Consider the following 21586-nt stretch of genomic DNA (forward strand, 5'->3'; position numbering starts at 1 on the left):
GAAAAGCGTTTACCAATGATTCCATTACAAGGGACTATGGAAACGGTACAAGGACAGGTTCCCAGACAAACCCTTCCTCCCCAAGGAGCCACATCCTTTTCAGCCCTCCCCCTACAAGATATAGCCCCCCCCCCCAAACAAGTGCACCCACCTCATAGTAGTTCATTTGGTAGTTGTCTTCCACCAAATGAACTATTTATATACTGTGAAGTTCCTTAAGACTTTAAGGTATCTTACACTTTTTAGGTACTTGCTAGATATTTAGTGCTCAAAAGTTCCTATTCCATTATTCCTGTCTTAGGAACTATAAATCTTAAAACACGGAGCCTTAAAAAACCTCCACAACTAGGAAGCAGCGAGGCAGTAATTTGGAACTATTTAATTCCAGGGCCTTTGCTTTTTTCACACTACCTACCGTGTCATTCAAGAAATTCGGCTTAGGAGGCGAACACATATATACAATTTGCCCAAAGTCTGGACTGACTGAAAAAAAGCCCAAAGCCCAGGAGGCGACTTCCGGTCGCGGACGTGGGGAGATGGTAAAGTTAGCATTGGGCCTTGGTCCCAAATCCCAACGTGGCTGAGACAAGCTCAGCGGCGTCTTTAGGAAGCCAGACCCAGGATTTCCGAGGGTGTGCGCCGTGGCCCTAGTCCCTGCAGGCCCATTAGCCGGCTACGGATTCTCAGAGAGGCCTCGTTTCCCAAGCCCCAGAGGATGGAAAACAGCCGGAGACCCGGAGCGTCCACCGCAACCCACTTCACCCTTTTCATGCGCCACCGCAAACCCCAGCGAGCAAATGAAGCGCGGGGGAGGCCTCTCAGTTGGCCCCGGGCATGTCTAACCGTTGGAGGTGTCGACTTGATATCCTCCTGGTTCGGATGGCCAGGGATTGAGGACCTGAAATTGAGTATTGCAGGAGAGTGACGCCATTCTTACCTTGCAAGATGGGGAAAAAGAACTAAAACACTTGCTTCCGGTCTATAAGGAATCACGGAGAGCGTCGAGTCTTACTTCCTTCCGGGCCCAAGACATCATGGGAAATGTAGTTTTTCTTCCTTTGAAAGAACTATACCTTAGAGCAGAGATTTTCAACCTCTTTTATCTAATGGCACACATAAATTACTAAAATTCTGTGGCATACCCAAAAACATATATTTTGCTGATCTGAAAAAAAATAGGTATAATTTTTAAAATGATGCCCTGGCTGGGGTGGCTCAGTGGATTGAGCACGGGCCTCAATCCACTCAGGACTCTGGTTGGATTCCCAGCCAGGGCACAAGCCTGGGTGGCGGCCCAGGTCAGTAGGGGGCGTGCGAGAGGCAACCACACATTGATGTTTCCCTCTCTCCCTCCCTTCCCCTCTCTCCAAAAATAAAATCATTTTACTTTATTTTATTGACGATTTTTACTTATTTATTTTTAGGGAAGGGAAGGAGACGGAGGGAGAGACACAATGATCGGCTACCTCTGGCAGGTATGCCCCCAACTGGGGACCTGGCTTGCAACCCAGGCATGTGCCCTGAGGAGGAAACAAACTGGTGGCCCTTGGGTTCAAAGGCCGCCACTCAATCCACTGAGCCACACCAGCCAGGGTAAAAAATAGATATAATTTTTATTAACTCACATTGGAGGGCTATTGTTGTTTTGTCTGTCGTCTTTTTTTTTTTTTTAATTTGACAATCTAAGGGAAAAGAGGTCAGTGCCCCAACCAAATGATCAAGAATTGCATGTTTGAAAAATTCTTGTGGCACATCTGTGTACCTCACTGGTTGAAAATTGCTGCTCTAGAAAGCTGTTTTTCCTAATAAGAGGCAAAAGCGAAGAATGTTTTGTCTGAAACTCTCTCATGTTACAAAACAATAACGTTCTTACTTTTGGGAACCCACAAAAAGTTGCAACTTTTATTTTGCTTACTGAGGACATTAGAAAGCACTACCGTTATCAATATAAGAAGGAATAGATGAATTAAGAATCTAATCCCCAAGTGAATTGAAATCTTTTCTATGATTGACCAGTTGGGAACGTTCCTTGGACATTTTCTCCATATTTGCTTAATGTCTATATCCCCTAATCAGACTATAGACTATGCTCAGTGAGAGAGGGTCTGAAATGATAGAATTGTTTAAATTATATTTTATTGATTATGCTATTACAGTTGTCCTGATTTTTCCTCCTTTTCCCCCCTTGACCCAGCACCCCCCACACCCCTCAGGCAATACCCCCACCATTGTTCATGTCCATGGGTCATGGGTATAAGTTCTTTGGCTATTCCATGTCCTATACTGTACTTTACATCCCATGGCTATTCTGTAACTACCTATTTGTACTTCTTAATCCCCTCTCCTCTTCACCCATTCTCCTCCTCCCCCCTTCCATCTGGCAACCTTCCAGTAACTAACTTCTTTCTCTTGCTTTTAAGAGTCTCTCTTTATTTTTAACCTTTGGTCTTTTAATAATGTTGTGTCTGGGAGTGGGCCTTTTTGTATCCATCATAACTGGGACTCTCTGTGCTTCCTGAACTTGCATGTGCATTTCCTTCATCACATTAGGGACATTTTCTTTCAGTATTTTTTCAGATAGATTTCCAATTTCTTGCTCTTTCTTTTCTCCTTCAGGCACCCCTATGAGGTGAATGTTCGACCTCTTAAAGTTTTCCCACAGGCTGTTTATACTATCCTCATCTTTTTTTAGATTCTTTTTTTTTCTTCTTGTTCTGCGTGGTTAATTTTTGGTTCCTTATGTTCTAAATCATTGATTTCATTCTTGGCTTCATGCATTCTACTGTTGTTTCCCCATAAATTGTTCTTTATTTCAATTAGTATAGCCTTTATTTCTGACTGGGTCCTTTTTATGCTGCTGAGGTCCTCACTAAGTTCCTTGAGCATCCTTATAAACAGTGTTTTGAACTCTGCATCTGATAGATTGCTTATCTCCATTTCATTTAGCTCTTTTCCTGGAGTTTTGATTTGTTCTTTCTTTTGGGCCATGTATCTTTGTCCCTCATTTTGGCAGCCTCCCTGTGTTTGTTTCTATATATTAGGTAGAACTGCTTTGACTCTGTGTCTTGGTAGTGTGGCCTAATGTAGTAGGTGTTCTGTACGGTCCAGTGGCACAGCCTCCCCTATCATCCATGCTGGGTACTCGAGGTGAGCCCTTTTTGTGGGCTGAGTACACCCTCCTCCTGTAGTGAAACCTTGGTTGCTGTTGGCAGGTCAATGGGAGGAATTTACCCAGGCCAGTCAACTGTAAGGACTGGCTGTGACCACTGACCACCAATCTCCACCTTCCATGGAGGATCAGCTTCTAAAGGGCAGGGTGGGGTGCTCTGACATGGTCTGTAGCTGTCCACTGGGTGTGTTGGCTCTGGGGTTTACCTGAGTGGCGCAGGCCAAGGTCAGCCCCACCGGTGTTTTGCCTGGGGCACCCTGACTAACCTATGAAGCACTCTGAGATGGCTGCTACTTGTGCTGGGCTTGGAGATTCCCAGGTGAAGCCAAGCTGTCATTCTAAAGCCAGCTGTTGCTTGTTTGATAGGATTCAGGAGCCAAGACCAGCCATTCTTAAGGAAAAGCAGCTTGGGTGGGCCCATAAATTGGGTGGGGCAGAGCCTCTGTGGAACTCCAAGGTTGATGGAACTCCAGGTTGATGGAATTTCAGGTATGGCACCAGCTTGCTGGCTCTCCAATGCCAGATACTTCAGTCTCTCCCTATATACCACTGGTGCCCTTCAGGCTGCCCCCCCCCCCCCCCCGCTGGGGCTCAGAGGGAGCGAGTCTGAGTAGGTGAGTCCATATGTGGTGTTAGGGTTGTCAGTGACGCAGGCTGTGAAAGAATTCACAAAGAGAAGAAAGTGTAGAGAATCAAGTTTTTGTTCACTCTCCAACAAAGGAGAGGGCGCATGGTGTGGAGAGATACACCAGCATGGAGGGGTGGGGGCTTTGAGCTTTTACTGGATTAAAAAAGGGTGAGGGGTTGCTGTTGAGTGTTCCCTGTGCTGTTGAGACTTGAGGCTGCAGTTTGTTCTGATGTTATCTGCTGCCTGTGGCTGTAGGGAGCAGTTAGTCCTGTTCTTGTTTTCCAGTCATTTCCAGACCTGGGGACAATGAGCTCAGAAGAGTAAAATGTCAGTCATGTTTCAGAAGGTCACAGGCCCGCTAGGCAATTGGTGTGGCAATAGGGATGGGGCTGACTTCATCCTTTCATTCCCCTCTCTGGTTTTAAAATGGATTTACTTTTAATTACCGGGCCCAGTTCTGGTTTTGGGGAGTAGAAATGAAGATCTCTTCTTCTGTAGCTACTTCGGACAGGCTAGGGATGTAGGTCCCTGTCTGTGGGTCCAGGTCTGGGTCATTAAGGAGAAGAGGGAGGAATCGGACAGCCCATAGTTGTGGCTGCATGCCATTCGTGGAAAGAATCTTTCAGAGCCTGGATGCTCCATTGAACAAAAGATATAAGATATTTGAGGAGACATGGCCTGAAAACAAGAATAAAGAAAAAGGCTACTATAGGACCTAGGAAGGGAGTTAGTCAAGAAAACCAAGACCAGATATTGAACCTAAAATCTGCAAAAGGGAGAGGCAGAGTGGTCAGTGAATTCTGTATGCTCTCAATAAGTCCCAACCCAAAGGATGAAAATAAAAATGAAACATTAGCTTGGAAGAAAACTAGGAAAACTAAGATTCAATCAGTTTGTGGGTGAGAGTTGACATTGTGATTTCCATTGAAACACAGTTTCTCTCCCTAAAATCACCCTCATTTTATCCAAGAGACTACATTAAGTGCAGTTTCAATTTGGCCTGATTATTTGCATGAACACAACAAGAATAGTAATTGATTATTTAGGTTCTTTCAAATTTGCTTTGCTGGAATTTTACAAGGTACCTTCAGATTAAGTTTTAGTCAACCTCTCAGGGCAAAGAAGCCAAGCCACACAGTTGCCATCTGGCTTTGCCTGAAATACCTATTAGATTGAGTGGATTCCTCAAGCTCTTAAGGTCCCCAAAATGTCTTGAGGTTCCTTCCTTGCCATCTTTCAGGAAAGCAACCTTCGCTCCTTACCTGGAAAGACTGCTGTGAACCAGGTGACCAAGCAAGGTCTCAGGCGATTTCTCCAACGGGTCTTATGGGCTTCAAAAGCCAATCTTAATTCCTTAAAGCTTTCTGGTGACATCCAGAGTCTAGGCACGACTCTTTCGGTCGTGACATTCCAGACAAAGACTTGGTTAATAAAGCCACATTTGGAAACTGATACTATTATAAAGAGAATAGATTCTTATTGGGTTTATGCAAACAAACATATTGCCGTGAAATAATACTTCCTCATTAACAGTTGCTGAATTCTGGAGGGATTAGGTAGGGAGAGAAATATAAATGTTTCAATATTGTTTACGAGTCTGTAATTTATAAATTGTTCTGGGGGGACAAGTTTCCTTATATCTGGAAAACATAAAGATTTAAAATTAGCAATATTTTGAACAAACTCGTAAGAACAATTATCTGTATTTAGTCCCATATAACCAATATTGCTTGTCGTGATTATTTGCCAGTATTTCCATGAATTCAGTTACTCTAAGGGTTCTATAAATCTTTATCTACTTCAAAGATATGACCTACTTAGATACCTCTAATTTAGAGTAAATTGGAGGCCTTTTCATTAACCTATTCAAGGATACACTTGCAAATGTGTTAGAGTAAAACAGTGACTGTTCATAAACGACCAAATTTAAAATGACTTGGTTGTAGATTTGATTAAAATGCAATTGATAAAGAACTTTGCTTCTTTGTAAAATAGAATGTTATCTTTTTAAGTTAACAATTTCCTGGTCAGTAACAATTACTGTGAAATGACATAAAAGAATAATATGAAGCCCATAGTTTTAGATTTAACACCCGGTCTTAATATATATAAAGACCAAACAGTATACAAAGTTTTAAAACACTGTCCAGGACTTACTGGAAGTGGGTACTGAGCATGGGAAACAATTCATAAATGCTCAACGTGTGGGCTACAAACACCCAGAGTACCACTGCTTGATGTCTCCACAGGGAACCGTCACTCTCGGCTTGTCCGGTTTCACTGACAGGACACCTATCACCCCTGAGAGCTTCCCATTTGAACTTGATTTTAAATGTTTGTAAGTTCTTCCCTGGCACAGGTTGAAATTTCTAGAAAATCTATTTTGATAAAAATATATTGTACAAATAAAATAGTTATTATTCCATTTGGCAAAGCTGTAATTTTGAGCATATTAAATTGGCCTAATTAATTCAAAAACTTCTTTTTTGTGTGTGAGGAGAGAACAAATCTTTGAGGTATGCCAGGGGCTCATAGGAATAACTCAAAATCATTTCTCAGCCTTTAAAATATAAACTTTGGGAAGGTTGTCATATTTAACCAAAAGATTATAACATAAACTCTTTGTAAAGCAACACATTTTTGGTAATAACTCTAAAAGACAATCAAACTTAAAACTGATTTTAATATCAAATGTTTTATCCAGAACACATGTCCCTGCTTAATTTATGTAAGTACTTAATATTTTTAGGCTAACAGAATATTACACCCTAGTTATGCCATCCAGAGGCAGAAAATGTACCACATGTAACACACAAATACACATCATATAAAGACCACACACAAGAAGACTGAACACATAAAGACCATACATGTAATTTGAATGACTAATTTTTCTAGAGAAAGTATAAGATTTCTCTTATTTGCTTTTGACAACTTTCTTTTTTTTTTCCTCCTCTGCTTTTGACAACTTTCAAGACGACTGGAAAAGAGATGGAAGGTCCTAAATACCAAGTGAGAAGACCTGTTGAGATTCTCAATAAAAGCTCTAAGGACTGTTAGTGAGTGACGGAAGCAGTCTCGACTCCGAGGAGTCTAGCAGCAGGGAAGAGCCTGGGCGAGGCTGCTTTGGGCCCTGAAAGGTCAGAGACCCCGGGGACAGAAGATCTGTGCTGCAGATGGAGGATGGGGAGGTATAGTCCGCACCTGTAGAGGAATAGAAAGAGATGGATGTGTTTACCCTGTGCCCTGAGGCTGACCTCACCAATGATGACAGCATCAGCCAGATGCCCTGGGAATGGATTCACCCTACTCAGAGAGGGGACCCAGCTCCACGCCTGCCCGTGCATGTGTCTACCCTGTAAGGCCTGAGGGTGGCCTTACCAATGACCAGAGCACCAGACAAAGGGGAAGGAATGGCTCCCTTCAGATGTCAGGGGTGACCGGTTCCTGACTCACTGGGACCCTGTGTCGCAGTTGTTACCTGGGGACAGTCCTGTAGGGTGACTCCATGTCCAGATAGCAGTCTTACCTTCTGATATCAGCACTGACAAAACATCTTCATGAAGGATTTAATCCATAGCTGACAGAATTTATTCCCCATACCGGTGAGGGCAAGAGAAAGTGTCATGAAAACAACTCCAGGTACCACCAAAGTCCTTGAAGAAGGTCACCAGAGAGAAATTGGGTGGAGGAAGGGGTACTGGAGCCTGAGCTTGCTTTCTTCACAAGTTTAAAACTTTCACAGACTTCACAAACCTTTCTGCAACTTTCGCAAACTTTCTTATCCCTTTAGAAACAACCATCCTTAGAATAACTTACTTTGAGTCCCTGTCCTTTAAATTTGCATCTCCATACCTTATACCTTCTAGTATTAAAACGATACAATTTCTTTCCAACTGAATTTGAACTTAACTTTTAGAAACCTTGATTTCCCATAATGACCAAAAAGTAAGCAACTGGCATTCCACAGGCTGACTTTTATGACAAATTTAATGGCCTTCAGAACATAGGTCCCTCTATCGGCCAACAGGCTCTCACTTTCAAGAAATATACCTCTCACAAAGCACAAGACATTTATTTACGGCTCCAAATCCACTCCACAACCTCTCTGTGATAGAAAGCCAAAAGCGGGTCTAGCAATCTATGTTTTGGTATTTCATGTTATTTCAAAATACCTAGACATTCAATAGCTTTTTTCAGAATTTACTGATTTAGAAAGGAATAGCTGCTCAGATATAGCTAAGGTTCCCCCCCCTCCTTTTGATAAAAATTATCTTCCCAAAATTCGTATTTTAAAAGATGGCCTAGGCAAGAGTTCAAGAAGGAGACCAGGTGTCTGTACTTCAAGGTCGAGAAAGAAAAGCAAGCGTCTCCTAGAAGGACTTTGGTTTCATCCAGCAAAGGGGCAGAAAAGTGGCCTGAGTTTAAAATGCCACTTTTCTCTCTGCATTGAGATGCAGGCCCCATTTCCCCCAGGATTTAGCAGCTCCCAGGTCTCCAGGAGGAGAATATAGAGTGTTTTACAATCTGGGAAGAGGGTGAGATTTTCTCCATCTTTGTACCCTTGTTTTTACTTAATGTGGGCCCAGTGGAGCCAAGCCTAATTCCAAACGGCAGCTGAATGAAAGACTTCAGTTAGGCAGGTGAGGAATGGCTGTCACCACTCCCTGGATAATACGATTAAAAGAGTATGGCCTTAGGGAATTAGAGCACCACTCAAATGAAAACAAATAAGGGAGGTGGCAGAGTAGAGTGAGACAAATTTGAATGAAAAGGCACAGTTAGGAGAAAGAGACCTGGAATCCCAGCTTGTTTCCTTCTCTCAATAACTAAACCTAAGGAAAGGGACTGAGACCCAGTTTGTGGTGAGGCCCAGCCGTGCTGCCAAAGAAAATCAAGCCCTTGGGCTTGACATCGGTAAGTCCCAGAGCCTCCAAGTTCTTAAGGAGACAACCCTATGGGGGAGTCCTTTGGCAGGGACAATTGAGTATCGCCCACCTTGAGAACTACCAAAAAGAAAAGGGGAAGATATCTCAGGGATTAGTACAATGAGGAGGGGGAAGGTTTCAGGAGGGCGGCCCCAACTCGAGCAACCTCAGGTCAGCAGCCAGAGCTGAGTGTCCTTGAGCCTGAGGGCAGACGGAACGCGAGGTTCTGCCTCAGAGCCAGACATTCTGGGGCCACGAGGCCAGACGGAACAGGCAGGGAGATGGCTGGAGGCATTTGTCCCAGACGTAACCCTGATAGACCCAGTACCGGAGTTTAGGACAGCGAGACCAGGGGATAAGCCATCACCTTCCACAGGATGTTGAGATTCAGGGCGACTTATTCATTGCTGGCTGCAAAGATGGGTGGGAAAGAGGCTGTGTGCAGAGTCTGGGGAGACAGAGAAGGATTAGAATCCTCTCTCCAAACCTCATGGAGACGGGGTTAGGGGGTCAGCCCTGGCTGAGCTTCTGCTGCCCACTGCTCACCTAGTGGCAAGTCTCAGGAGGCTAGAAGAGAGGGAGAAATAGAGAAGGTCCCCATACAGGCCACCAAAATGTTAGGGTGGTTGGTGGTGCAGGCTGTGAAAGAATTCACAAAGAGAAGAAAGTGTAGAGAATCAAGTTTTTGTTCACTCTCCAACAAAGGAGAGGGCGCATGGTGTGGAGAGATACACCAGCATGGAGGGGTGGGGGCTTTGAGCTTTTACTGGATTAAAAAAGGGTGAGGGGTTGCTGTTGAGTGTTCCCTGTGCTGTTGAGACTTGAGGCTGCAGTTTGTTCTGATGTTATCTGCTGCCTGTGGCTGTAGGGAGCAGTTAGTCCTGTTCTTGTTTTCCAGTCATTTCCAGACCTGGGGACAGTGAGCTCAGAAGAGTAAAATGTCAGTCATGTTTTAGAAGGTCACAGGCCCGCTAGGCAATTGGTGTGGCAATAGCGATGGGGCTGACTTTATCCTTTCGTGTGGGGTCCCCAAGGGAACTGCTTAGGGCTCCAGCAGCCTCCTCCACTGACCCAATCCCTGCTGGTTTTTGCAGCCAGAAGTTGTGGGGACTTGTGTCCCTGGCACTGGAATCCTGGGCTAGGGGTCCTCGTGTGGGTCTGGGACTCCTTGATCCTGAGATATCCCTCCAGAATTTTTACCCACATGGGTGTGGGGCCAGCCCGTTTCACATCTGCACCCCTCCTACCAGTCTGCATGGGTGTGGTTGCTTCAATCCCATAGTTGTCAGACTTCCATTTAACTCGATTTCTGATGTTCCTGAGAGATGGTTGTTCTATACTGAAGTTGTAATTTTGATGTGGTTGTGTGAAGAGGTGAGCCAGGTCAGCCTATGTTGCCATCTTGACTGGAAGCTCAGAAAAGGTAGAATTTAAAATGAACGAAATATATTCCTACTCTCAAAGAACACACCTTCAAGTGAGAAACAGAAAAGGCATAGTTATAGGTTGTTCTTTTGGGAAATTTAGGGATGTTTTGTGGTGGTTTTGTGTAAGATTTGGAAGAATAAATACAAATTTGGCAGATGAAAGTGGCATTGGAACGACAAATGCAAGAGGCCTGTCAGCGTCTTTGTTTAGCTGTCCAAGCAAAGCACCCCCTAGAAAGTGCTATTTCAGAAAGTGTGTAAGCGTGAAGGAAGTGCAGAGTGGCTTTCTTGATGCCCTCAAACATTCCGACAATTTCAAAGGTTTTAACCTAGTGAATGCCCCAAAATATTTGTTAAATGGCCTGCTATTTAAATAAAAACATAAATGACCTTCCTCTGTGCTATATGTGGTATTGCAAATCTTAATGTTCATTAATTGGTCACAATAAAATCAATGTACTATGTTAGTTATAAACTTAATGACCTACTTGTGCCATATATAAAATGCTCTTCTTTTTTAAAATTAATTAATTAATTAACTTACGAGAGAGGGGAAGGGAGGGAGAAAGAGAGGGAGAGAAACATTAACGTGCAAGAGATACATCAATAGGTTGCCTCTTGCATGCCCTCTACCAGGGACCTGGCCCAGAAGCCAGGCACGTACCCTGACTGGGGTCGAACTGGTGACCCTGTGGTTCACAGGCCGGCATTCAATCCACTGAGCCACACCAACCAGGGCTATACAATGCTCTTAAATTCGTGCAGTGCTTTCTTAATTATAAAGCAGACATTTTTATCTTATTTATTTAAATTTTTTAAAATTTATTGATTTTTTTTCTTGAGAGAGACAGAGAGGAAGGTGAAGGAGAAACACCAATTTGTCGTCCCACTTATTGATGCCTTCATTGGTTGATTCTAGTAGGTGCCCTACCTGGTATTGACCCTGCAACCTCGGTGTCCCAGGATGACTCTCCAACCAACCGAGCCACACTGGCCAGGGCTCAGGTGGTTGTTAATTTTTTTTGCTTTTAATTTCACCCTAAAAGCAGTGAGAAGCCTTTGAAGTGTCCAAGGTAGGGAGTGACTAGATTTGTGTTTTAGATTACTCTGGCTATTACGTGCGGAATGGATGGGAAAGGGCAAGGCCACAGGCCTGACTGAGATCAGCTAGGATATTTGAGTCATCTAGGTGGCCAGGACTTAGGGAGAGAGAAAAGAAACAGGTCGGGCAACTTTTTGTTGAATGCCTATTGCCTAAATTAAATGTGCACGTCTTAAAGACCATTTTTGTAAAGAGCACCTCCAGGCTGAAGAAGTTAGCACACTGTGTGAGTTCTTTGAATAGGAGTGAGATGGGGAGCACTGAGAGGAAAAAAGTGAGGATTTTGCAGCTGCCTAATGTGGGTTAAATTCACTTACCAGATCTGTGACCTTTAATGTGTCATGGACATGGGTAACAGCTCTACCTTCTTGCTCTGGTCTGAACATCATCTGCAGCCTGAAATATTACAGTATTCTAGTATTCAGAACTAGTCTCTCTGTTACTGGTCTTGCCCTCCTGATCCGATCCCTCACAGAGTACCCAGAGTAACACTTGAAAAACATAGACTATATTCCCCTTCTGCTAAAATCTCTCAATGGCTCTCCATGTCACTGTTTATTTTTTAAAGTTCAATTTATTGGGGTGGCATTGGTTAATAAGGTCACATAGGTTTCAAGTGCACATTTCTATGGTGCTTTGTGTGCCCACCACCTGAAGTCAAATCATCTTCTATCACCATGTACCTCCCTTCCCTCTGGTAAACACCATAGTGTTGTCTGGGTCTATGAGTTTTTGTTTGTTTTTCTTGCTTGTTTGTTGCTCTCAGTTTCATATCCTTCATAGGAGCAAAAGCATATGGTTCTTAACTTCTGACTTCTTTCGCTTGGTGCAATATTCTTGAGATTCATTCATGTTGCAAATGGGAGTATTTAATCTCTTCTTTTTTAAAAGTATACTTTATTGATTAGGCTATTACAATTGTCTCATTTTTTTCTTCCCTTCACCCCCTCTGCCATGCACCCCCTCGCCCTGCAGCATTCTCCCCCTTAGTTCATGTCCGTGGTCATACATATAAGTTCTTTGGCTTCTTCATTTCCTATGCTATTCTTAACCTCCCCCTGTCTAGTTTATACCTTCCAAGCATGCTTCTTACTCCCTGTAACTTTTCCCCCGAATTCTCCCCCTCCCTCTTCCCTGCAGAAAACCCTCCATGTGATCTCCATTTCTGTGATTCTGTTCCTGTTCTAGTTGTTTGCTTAGTTTGTTTTTGGTTTTTAGGTTCAGTTGTTGATAGTTGTGAGTTTGTTGTCATTTTACTGTTCATATTTTTGATCATCTTTTTTCTATTAGATAAGTCCCCTTAACATTTCATATAATAAGGGCTTGGTGATGATGAACTCCTTTAACTTGACCTTACCTGGGAAGCACTTTATCTGCCCTTCTACTCTTAATGATACCTTTGCTGGATAGAGTAATCTTGGATATAGGTCCTTGCCTTTCATGACTTTGAATACTTCTTTCCAGCCCCTTCTTTCCTGCTAGGTTTCTTTTGAGAAATCAGCTGATAGTCTAATGGTAACTCCTTTGTAGGTAACTGTCTCCTTTTCTTTTGTGGCTTTTAAGATTCTCTCCTTATCTTTAATCTCAGGTAATGTAATTATGGTGTGCCTTGGTGTATGCTTCCTTGGGTCAAACTTCTTTGGGACTCTCCAAGCTTCCTGGACATCCTGGAAGCCTATTTCCTTTGCCAGATTAGGGAAGTTCTCCTTCATTATTTGTTCAAATAAATTTTCAGTTTTTTGCTCTACCTTCTTCTTCTCGTACACCTATGATTCAGGTGTTTGAACATTTAAAGTTGTCCTGGAGGTTCCTAAGCCTCTGCTCATTTTTTTGAATTCTTGTTTCTTCATTCTGTTCTTCCTTCTGCTCCAAATCATTGATTTGAGTCCCGGTTTCCTTCCCTTCACTATTGGTTCCCTGTATATTTTTCTTTATTTCACTTTGCATAGCCTTTACTTTTTCCTCAATTGTGCAACCATACTCAACTATTTCTCTGAGGATCCTGAATACCAGCACTTTGAACTTGGCATCTGTTAGTTTGGCTATCTCTTTCTTCATCGCTCAGTTCTAGTTTGGGAGCTCTGATCTCTTCTTTCATTTGGGCCACATTTTTTTGCCTTGGCGTGCCTGTTACATTGTTAGGCGAGGAGCCTTAGGTATTCACCAGGGTTGGGCAGCCCATGTCAGTGCATTATGGCGCTGTATGTGGGACAGGGGTCAGAGGGGAAACGCTGCTGCTTGCTGGGCTCTTGCCCTGCTTTCAGTTACTTCCTTTGCTACCCACAAGTGAACTGGGCCCTTCTGGTGCTGATTCCCTGGGTTAGTGGGCTTGTGCACATTCTAGGACCCCATGGGCCTCTCCAAAGGACTCTCCTGTAAGACTGGGAGTTTCTTCTGCTGTCACAGCCCACACAGATTTTTACAGCTAGAGGTTCTGAAGCTTTATTTTCCTGTGCTAGAACCCTGGATTGTGTTCTCTCACTCCCCAGTTGTTCCTCCTGGTTTATTCGCACGTGAATGTGGGACTGCCTGGTCCGCCAGCCACTGCCTCACTGCATATACTCTCCATCCTGGCTGCTTGTCTCCACCCCTCCTACCCATCTGGATGAATGTTTCTTCTTTAACTCCTTGGCTGTCAGGCTTCCATACAGTTTGATTTTCTGGCAGTACTGGTTTGTTTGTTTGTTTTTAAAATTTGTTGTTGTCCTTCTTTTGGTTGTGCAAGAGAGCAAAGCACATCTGTCTATGCCTATTGGGCCAGAATTGTTCATCTTTTCTTAGGGGGCTGAGTGGTACTCCATTGCACATACCCATTACATCGTTATCCAACCATGTAGTGAAGGACACCTTAGTTGTTTCTATGTCTTGGCCAGTGCGAATAATGCTGAAAGGAACATAGTGGTGCATATATCTTTGCAAATAAATGTTTTTGAATTTTGGGGGGTAGATATTTGGAAGAGGGGTTGCTGGGTCATATGGTAACTCTATTCTTAATTTTTAAAAAAGATTTTATTTATTTATTCTTAGAGAGGGGAAGGGAGGGAGAAAGAGAAGGAGAGAAACATCAATGTGTGGTTGCCTCTCATGCACCCACTACTGGGGACCTGGCCTGCAACCCAGGCATGTGACCTAGGCTGGGAATCCAACCGATGACCCTTTGGTTCAATATCCAGTGCTCAATCCACTGTGCCACACCAGCCAGGGCTCTATTCTTAATTTTTTGAGGAACCTTTATACTGTTTTCTATAGTGCTGTACCAGTTTACATTTCCACCAGCAGTGAACAAGGGTTCTTTTTCCTCTCCAACCTCTCCAACACTTGTTATTACTTGTCTTTTTGGTAATAATAGCCTACAGGACATCTACCATCTCTTTTCTCACCTCATCTCCTACTATCTCCCTTTACTACCACCCTTTCCCCCAAGTCAGAGACTACTTTATTGTTCTTAAAATACAAAAGGCAGCCCTGGAGAGGTAACTCATTTGGTTAGAGCATCGTCCTGATATGCCAAGTTTGTGGGTTTTCTGTGTCTCTCCATTCCTCTCTCTCCCTCTAAAATCTATAAGCAAATATTTAAAAAAATACAAGAGGCAACCTCATGCCTTTGGGCCTTTGCATTTGCCTCTTCCCTGTACTTGAAATGCTAGTCATCTGACTTATTCCCTCTGATTGTTCCTGCACCTGATATTTACTCACATGTCATCCACAGAAAACGACTGAAAGGAGAATGCGAGTATTTTTATTTTTCTTGATTACTGTTAGCTCCTTCCAGGGGAACACAGGAATTTTCTCTTTTTATTTCCCTATTGTATCCCCATGGTCTGAAACAGTGTCTAGCAGATACAAAGCACTCAACAGGTATTTAATTATAATAATACATATAACAGTTACAAAACAGTTACTAAATAGGCCAGGCCTACTTCTAAACATTTTATATATTTAACCCTGGCAATAATTTTATGAAGAAAACAACATGATGGAAATGAAGGAATGAGGGAAACTGAGTCTCCGAGAAATTAAAGTTTCCCAAGGTTATACAGCTCCTTAATTGGAGCGACGGTTTGTAAAATGAAATGAATGAAATTGGGTTTGGCGGTCATCGAAGGAATGGAGCAGAAGCGATCCGTTTGAGCGTGTACAGCACTAAGCACACAGTGCCCACCCTGCAGCCAAGGTGTAAAGGAGGACTTAAGGGTGCCTTGGAAACTGTGAGGCGTGGCTCCTTGGAGCCACCGAAGTGCCATACCAGTAGACACTTGGTACCAGAAGACTTGAAGCAGGAAGTGGCGGTGGGCGTCGCTCAGGGTGACGTCATGATAGCGCCGGGGGCGAAGGGCGGGGGAAGGAGGAGGAGCGAAGTGGGCTTAGGGGGCGGCTGCACAGTCTCCTAGATCCCCAGGCCTGGAGGGGGGTCTGCGCACAGCCGGCTGGCTCTGCTCCTGCCCAGTCGGGTCCGAGCGGGCCTCCCTCGGGCCATCCCGATGGTGACCGGGCCTAGCGGAGCCTGAGCAAGGAGCGGGTCTGTCGCGGAGCCAGAGGGCGGGAGGAACATGACATCGCGGAGGTGAGGAGCCCAGAGGAGCCCAGAGGGGCCGGGCGCGGGCCTCTGCCGGCCCCCCGCTGCATTCGGTCAGCCCTGCCCCGGAGCGGGCACCCCGGCTGGGCTTCGGTCGCCCGTCGGGGTATCGGGAGGGCAGGCTTCCTCCCAACCTCCTTGCTCTCCTGGGGCCGGGGCTCGGCCCCACCAAGCCCCCACCCCTCGGGTCCCCATTCATTTCCTGCCTCCCCGAGTTCCGGCTCCCGCAGCTCTGGGGATGCCAATCTGGCTGGGGGCAGGTAGAGCCCTTGCGGGAACCGCGGACGCCAGGGGCCCGACTCGGCGCCGCATTCCTGACCCATTGCCTCATGAGAATTGCCTCATGGTGATTCCGAAATAACCCCGCTCCCTCCGGGAGGCTCCTCGGCCCAGGACGCCAGAAGGGAGGGGAGGGAGTTGCGCGGGCTGGCCCCCGATGGTAGAGTGGCTCTAGGTCCCTGCCTCTCGCGCGCGTTTGGGGGCTTCACTCAGGATCCCTGACCCCTTTGCGTCTTTGCATCACCCCCTTCCCCGCCTCACGTGCCAGAAATGGAAAAACTGACTGTATCTACAGCTATTAGAAGTATTTCCTTCCTCTGCGATCTTCGCTTTTGAGACGAGAGGGAAAGGAGCTGAATCTCTAGTTATTTAATCCTTTACCACAACCTTAAAAGTCAGGTAACATTAATCACCCCTCGTTTTACGAGTGTGGAAACTGAGGCTTAGAAGTAACATGCTAATAAATGACAGAATCTGAACCTAAGAGTCAGAAGCAGGATTAATGAATTAATGAGATCCCTTGAAAATTCAGGGTAATACTAATATGTAATATTAGGCTGTTGCTGTAAGCCAAACACATTTAATCTTCAGTATAACCCCATGAGCTAGGCGCTATTATCCCCTTTTTAAAGACGAGTACGCTGAGTTTCAGAAGTTAGTGGTGGAGCCAGAAATCCCGCTGTTAATCACCATGTTGCTCTTACTGTTTTATAACTATAGCTAATCATTCAAAAAGTATTTTTAGATTTTTTAAATTTATTTATGTTTTAGAGAGAGGGGAAGAGGAGAAAGAGAGGGAGAGAAACATCGATGTATGAGAGATAAATCCATTGGTTGCCTCTTGCGCGCCCCCAACCGGGGACCTGGCCCAAAACCCAGGCATGTGCCCTGACTAGGAATCAAACCAGGAACCTTTCAATTCAGAGGCGGGCACTCCGTGTGCTGGGCCACACCAGCCAGGGCTATTGCTAATCATTTTTAAGCCTTAATTTTGTTGTTAAACAGTAGAGCGACCTATTGTTTTCAGATGGTGATCCTGCTATTTCAATCGCCACTCTATATACTATTCACATGCACCACTCATTGTTTAGTCTTGTTCGTTCTGGTATGGCCAATGTCTTCAACATTTGAAAGACAGTTTCAAGCTGTTGGGGTTATGTGAATGTGAGACTTTTCCAAATATTAGGAATGTCTGCTCTGAATACACCTGCACATTATTCACCGGTGGACCGGGAACGAAAACTGGAAGCTCAGGACGTGACTTTGTTAGGTCTGTTGGCTTACAGATCTGGGTAGTATATAACCGCATTTCAACAGAACAGGGCAGAGCTTCAAATATTGTAGTTCTCTAGGGAGCTTTTAAGTAAAATAGTTGTCTATTCTTTAATCTGTCAAATAGTTATTGAACCTTTTGTTCTTTGTGTCTGCTCTTCCAGACAAGTAAGGATCTGCTTCTTTGGGAGACAAAAGACTAGGGGCGGGGGGTGGGGTAGGGGCAGGGTAGTAATAGACACTACATTGTCCAGCTTGTTAGTCTAGAAGCAGGAGAGTCTGGGTATAGCCAGAGCAGCAAGTGATAAAGATGACAGTTTGAAATGGAGTGATTCCTCCTCTTTTCCAGCCCTCCTTGACTCACCTGTTATAAAAAAGAAATGTCTGCCGCCTAAAAAGGAGGGTTATGAACATAGCACATGCAATTGGGAATTATTGTTTTTCAGATTATAGGTCTGTTGTATTATTTGTAACCAGCTTTATTGAGGTATAAATGACAGATGCAATAAATTGCATCTATTGAAGTATATAATTTGGCTAAGTTTTGACATATGTATACACTTGTGAAACCGTCACCACAATCAAGATAATCAAGGTACCTATTGCTGCTTGAGATGGTTCCTCGTGCCCTTTATAAACCCGTCCTTGTTCGGCAGCCACTGTTCTGCTCTGTGTCCCTGTACCTCAGTTTGCATTTCCTAGAATGTTAAATTAATGGAATTTTATGTTGGGCTTTTTTTTTTTTTAAGATTTTATTTATTTTCAGAGAGAGGGGAAGGGAGGGAGAAAGGGGGGGAGAGAAACATCAATGTGTGGTTGCCTCTCATGCGCCCAACATAATTATGCTGCGATTTATCCATGTTGTGGTATGTATCAAATATTTTATTACTTAATTTTATTGCTTAATACTATTCCATTGTAGGGATGTACCGCCAGTTGTTTATCTGTCCGTCCGTTGGTGGACACTTGGGTGGTTTCCCGAGTTTGGCTGCTACATGTAAAGCTACTCGGATTGTTCATGCACAGGGGTTTCTATGGACATATGCTGTCTTTTCTCTTCAGTCGACGCCTATCAGCGGTATGGCTTGAGCTTACAGTAGATGCACATTTAACTTCTCCAGAAACGGCCAAACTCTTTCTTCAAAGTGGTTATACCATGTACATTCCCGCCAGCAGTGTAGATGAGTTCCAGTTCTTCCACATACTCGGCAGCCCTTGTTGGTATGATCAGTTTCTAAATTTTAGCAGGTGTGTTATGGTATTTCATTGTAGTTTTTTTGAAAAGATTTTACTCATTTATTTTTAGAGTGAGCAGAAGGGAGGGAGAAAGAGAGGGAAAGACACATCGACACAAGAGAGAAACGTTAATTGGCTGCCTCTTGTACGCACCCCGACCCCGGACCCATTCCACAGTCCACAACCCAGGCATGTGCCCTAACCGGGAATCAAACTGGCGACCTTTTGCTTTGTGGAACGATGCCCAACCAACTTTTAGTTTTAATTTTTATTTTCCTTAGTGATTAATCATGTTGATCATCTCTTCATGTGCTTATTTACTGTCTGTATATCTTTTTTGGTGATGTGTTTGTTTAGTTGATGAAATATTTTCCCTCTCTTTTATTAAGTTTGTTTTCTTAGTATTGAGATTTGAGACTTCTTTATTCTGGATACAACTTTATCAGAATTGCAAATATTTTCTTAGTCTGGCTTTTCATTTTTCTTTTTTTAAGTGTCTTTTGAAGAGGCTTTCAATTTGGATGAAATCCCTCGTATCATGTTTTTTTTAATGGATAATGCTTTTGCTGTAATTTTTAAGAAATCTTTGCTTAACCCAAGGTCTCAAATGTTTTCTACAAGTGTTATCCAGTTTTAGGGTTCTGATCCACTTTGAGTTAATTTTTGTAAAAAAAAAAAGATTTTATTTATTTATTCTTAGAGAGTGGAGGGGAGGGAGAAAGAGAGGGAGAGAAACATCAATGTGTGGTTGCCTCTTGTGTGACCCTCACTGGGGGCCTGGCCTGCAACCCAAGCATGTGCCCTAGACTGGGAATTGAACCCGTGACCCTTTGGTTCCCAGGCCAGTGCTTAATCCACTGAGCCGCACCAGCCAGGGTGAGTTTTTGTATATGGTATGAGGTGTGGATACATGTTCTCTTTTTGGCATATGGATGTCCAGTTGTTCCAACACCGTTTGTTGAAAAGACGGTCCATCATTATTGAACTCGAACCTTTGTTGAAAATTAGTTGGCCACTTATATGTGGGTCTGTTTCTGCACTCTGTTCTGTTCCGTTGATCTGTTTGACTATCTTTATGCTAATACCACATGGTCTTGATTATTGTAAGTTTAAAAAAATATATATATATTTTTAAAGATTTTATTTATTTATTTATTTTTAGAAATATGGGAAGAGAAGGAGAAAGAGAGGGAGAGAAACATTGATGAATGACAGATAGATACATTGACTGGTTGCCTCTCACACACTCCCAATCGGGGACCTGGCCCACAATCCAGGCACATGCCCTGACTGGGAATCTAACCTGCGACCCTTTGGTTTGCAGGCCGGCACTCAGTCCACTGAGCCTCACCAGCCAGGGCTTGATTATTGCAGCTTTATAACAAGTCTTGATATCAGATAGAGTCAGTCTTCCAACTTCATTCTTGTTTTTTAACCTTAGTATTCATTCATTCAAGTAGTTATTCAACCAGGCAAGCTAAAGAAGACGGGCAGAGATTGCTATTCTTACACCTGAGAGAAAGAGAGGGTAGACACACACACACGAGTAAACAATACAGTTCCAGGGAGTAAGTAATAACTGCTGGGAGGGGGGAGATACACCCGAAATGGGGAGAATGTGGTTTGTTTTGATTAGGGGTTTTGGAGCAATCTCGCTGAAGAGATGATCGGATGAGCTAACTCCTGAATGACAGGTATTATTCTGAGTTTTGTTTTGCTTAATTATTAAAATAATTATTTTTGACTCCTGTGTTTAGGGTTTAGATTTTGTTTGCAGTCAGTAATTAAAATGTCAGCATATCCAGTGGACTGATAACCCTCAACATCATAGGCACAGAAAAGAAGGCAGTGAGAAAGTAAGTGGCATTTCCCCAGATAATTTAGTGATGGTGGTACAGAATTTAGATTTCGAGATTGCTTGTTCAGCTGACAAAATTTGTCTGTACTTTCCGTCTTCCTTCAGCATGTGGCACATCCTTTACATTTGCTTTTGTTCCCCTGAAAGACAACGACTTGGGCTGAGGGGAGCAGAACATTTGGCTTGTTCTGAGACTCTTGGCTTTTGGTCTGTCTGTCGCAGGTCAAGTACACTTTGTCCCAGGCTCTCCCTGGTGGCCATGTTTGTTTATCTCCCATGGGAGTAAATAAACTGGCCTGGCAGAAAAATAACAGTTCTGTGTCTTCCCAGTTGAAACTGGGATGTCTTTATTAATACCACGTCCCGAGGTAAGCTCAGGTTTTTGGCCAGAGCTGCTCAGTGCAGGACCATGCTAAGATTACTTAGCCTCCCTGCACGTGGTCAATGTGGAGACTATTAGTGAGTTGGGCAAGATCCTGGGAAAGCAGAGCCAACTCCTGTTTGTATTTACTTTACAGAACAATAGAGGACACTGTGTTTATTCCTCTTTCCCTTTGGGAAACACAGGCAGCCCTTGCCATTCAGTGCTGACCTTTTATATCGATTGATTGATTGATTGATTGATTAAGTTTAGAGAGAGCAAATAAGAAGCAGGGAGAGTTCCACTCATTTATGCATTCATTGGTTGATTCTTGTATACACCCTGACTGGGGATTGAACCTGCGACCTTGGCATATTGGGATGACATTCTAAGCAACTGAGCTGCCTGGTTAGGGCAGTGCTGGCCTTTCTAACGGAAGGAAAGAGAAGTAAGGAAAGGAAAGGCTGACAGGAAAGAAATGGATTCATTTGAAAGATGGTGTTGGAGGAGAGCTCCGGGGATGCTGGGCAGCCAGAAAGACGAGCAAGTGAGGGTCCCAGAGCCAATGAAAGCCGAAACAACACTGGAGGCAGAAATGACAAAGCCAAAGCGGTCCTACTTTGGGCACATCGTGAGAAGGCAGAGTTCTTTGGAAAAGCCAGAAATGCTGGGAAAACAGAAGGCAGCAGGAAAAGAGGAAGACCAAATTTGAGATGGATTGTCAACGTAACAGAAGCCATAGGCATGAGT

General features: G+C 43.9%; 1 protein-coding gene across 2 annotated transcripts in view; it reads left to right on the top strand.

The window, feature by feature from the left end:
* The first annotated feature begins 15594 nt into the window (after positions 1-15594).
* PTPN11 (protein tyrosine phosphatase non-receptor type 11) overlaps positions 15595-21586 on the top strand; it is a 62820-nt gene continuing 56828 nt past the window's right edge. For both annotated transcript variants that reach the window (XM_045200730.2, XM_024566666.3), the window contains exon 1: positions 15595-15818. In XM_045200730.2, coding sequence (XP_045056665.1) covers positions 15805-15818 — 14 coding nt within the window. In that variant the 5' untranslated portion in view covers positions 15595-15804. The remainder of the gene's footprint in view (positions 15819-21586) is intronic.

The sequence above is a fragment of the Desmodus rotundus genome, chromosome 7, assembly GCF_022682495.2.
Source record: "Desmodus rotundus isolate HL8 chromosome 7, HLdesRot8A.1, whole genome shotgun sequence".
In the NCBI taxonomy this organism is placed as follows: domain Eukaryota; kingdom Metazoa; phylum Chordata; class Mammalia; order Chiroptera; family Phyllostomidae; genus Desmodus; species Desmodus rotundus.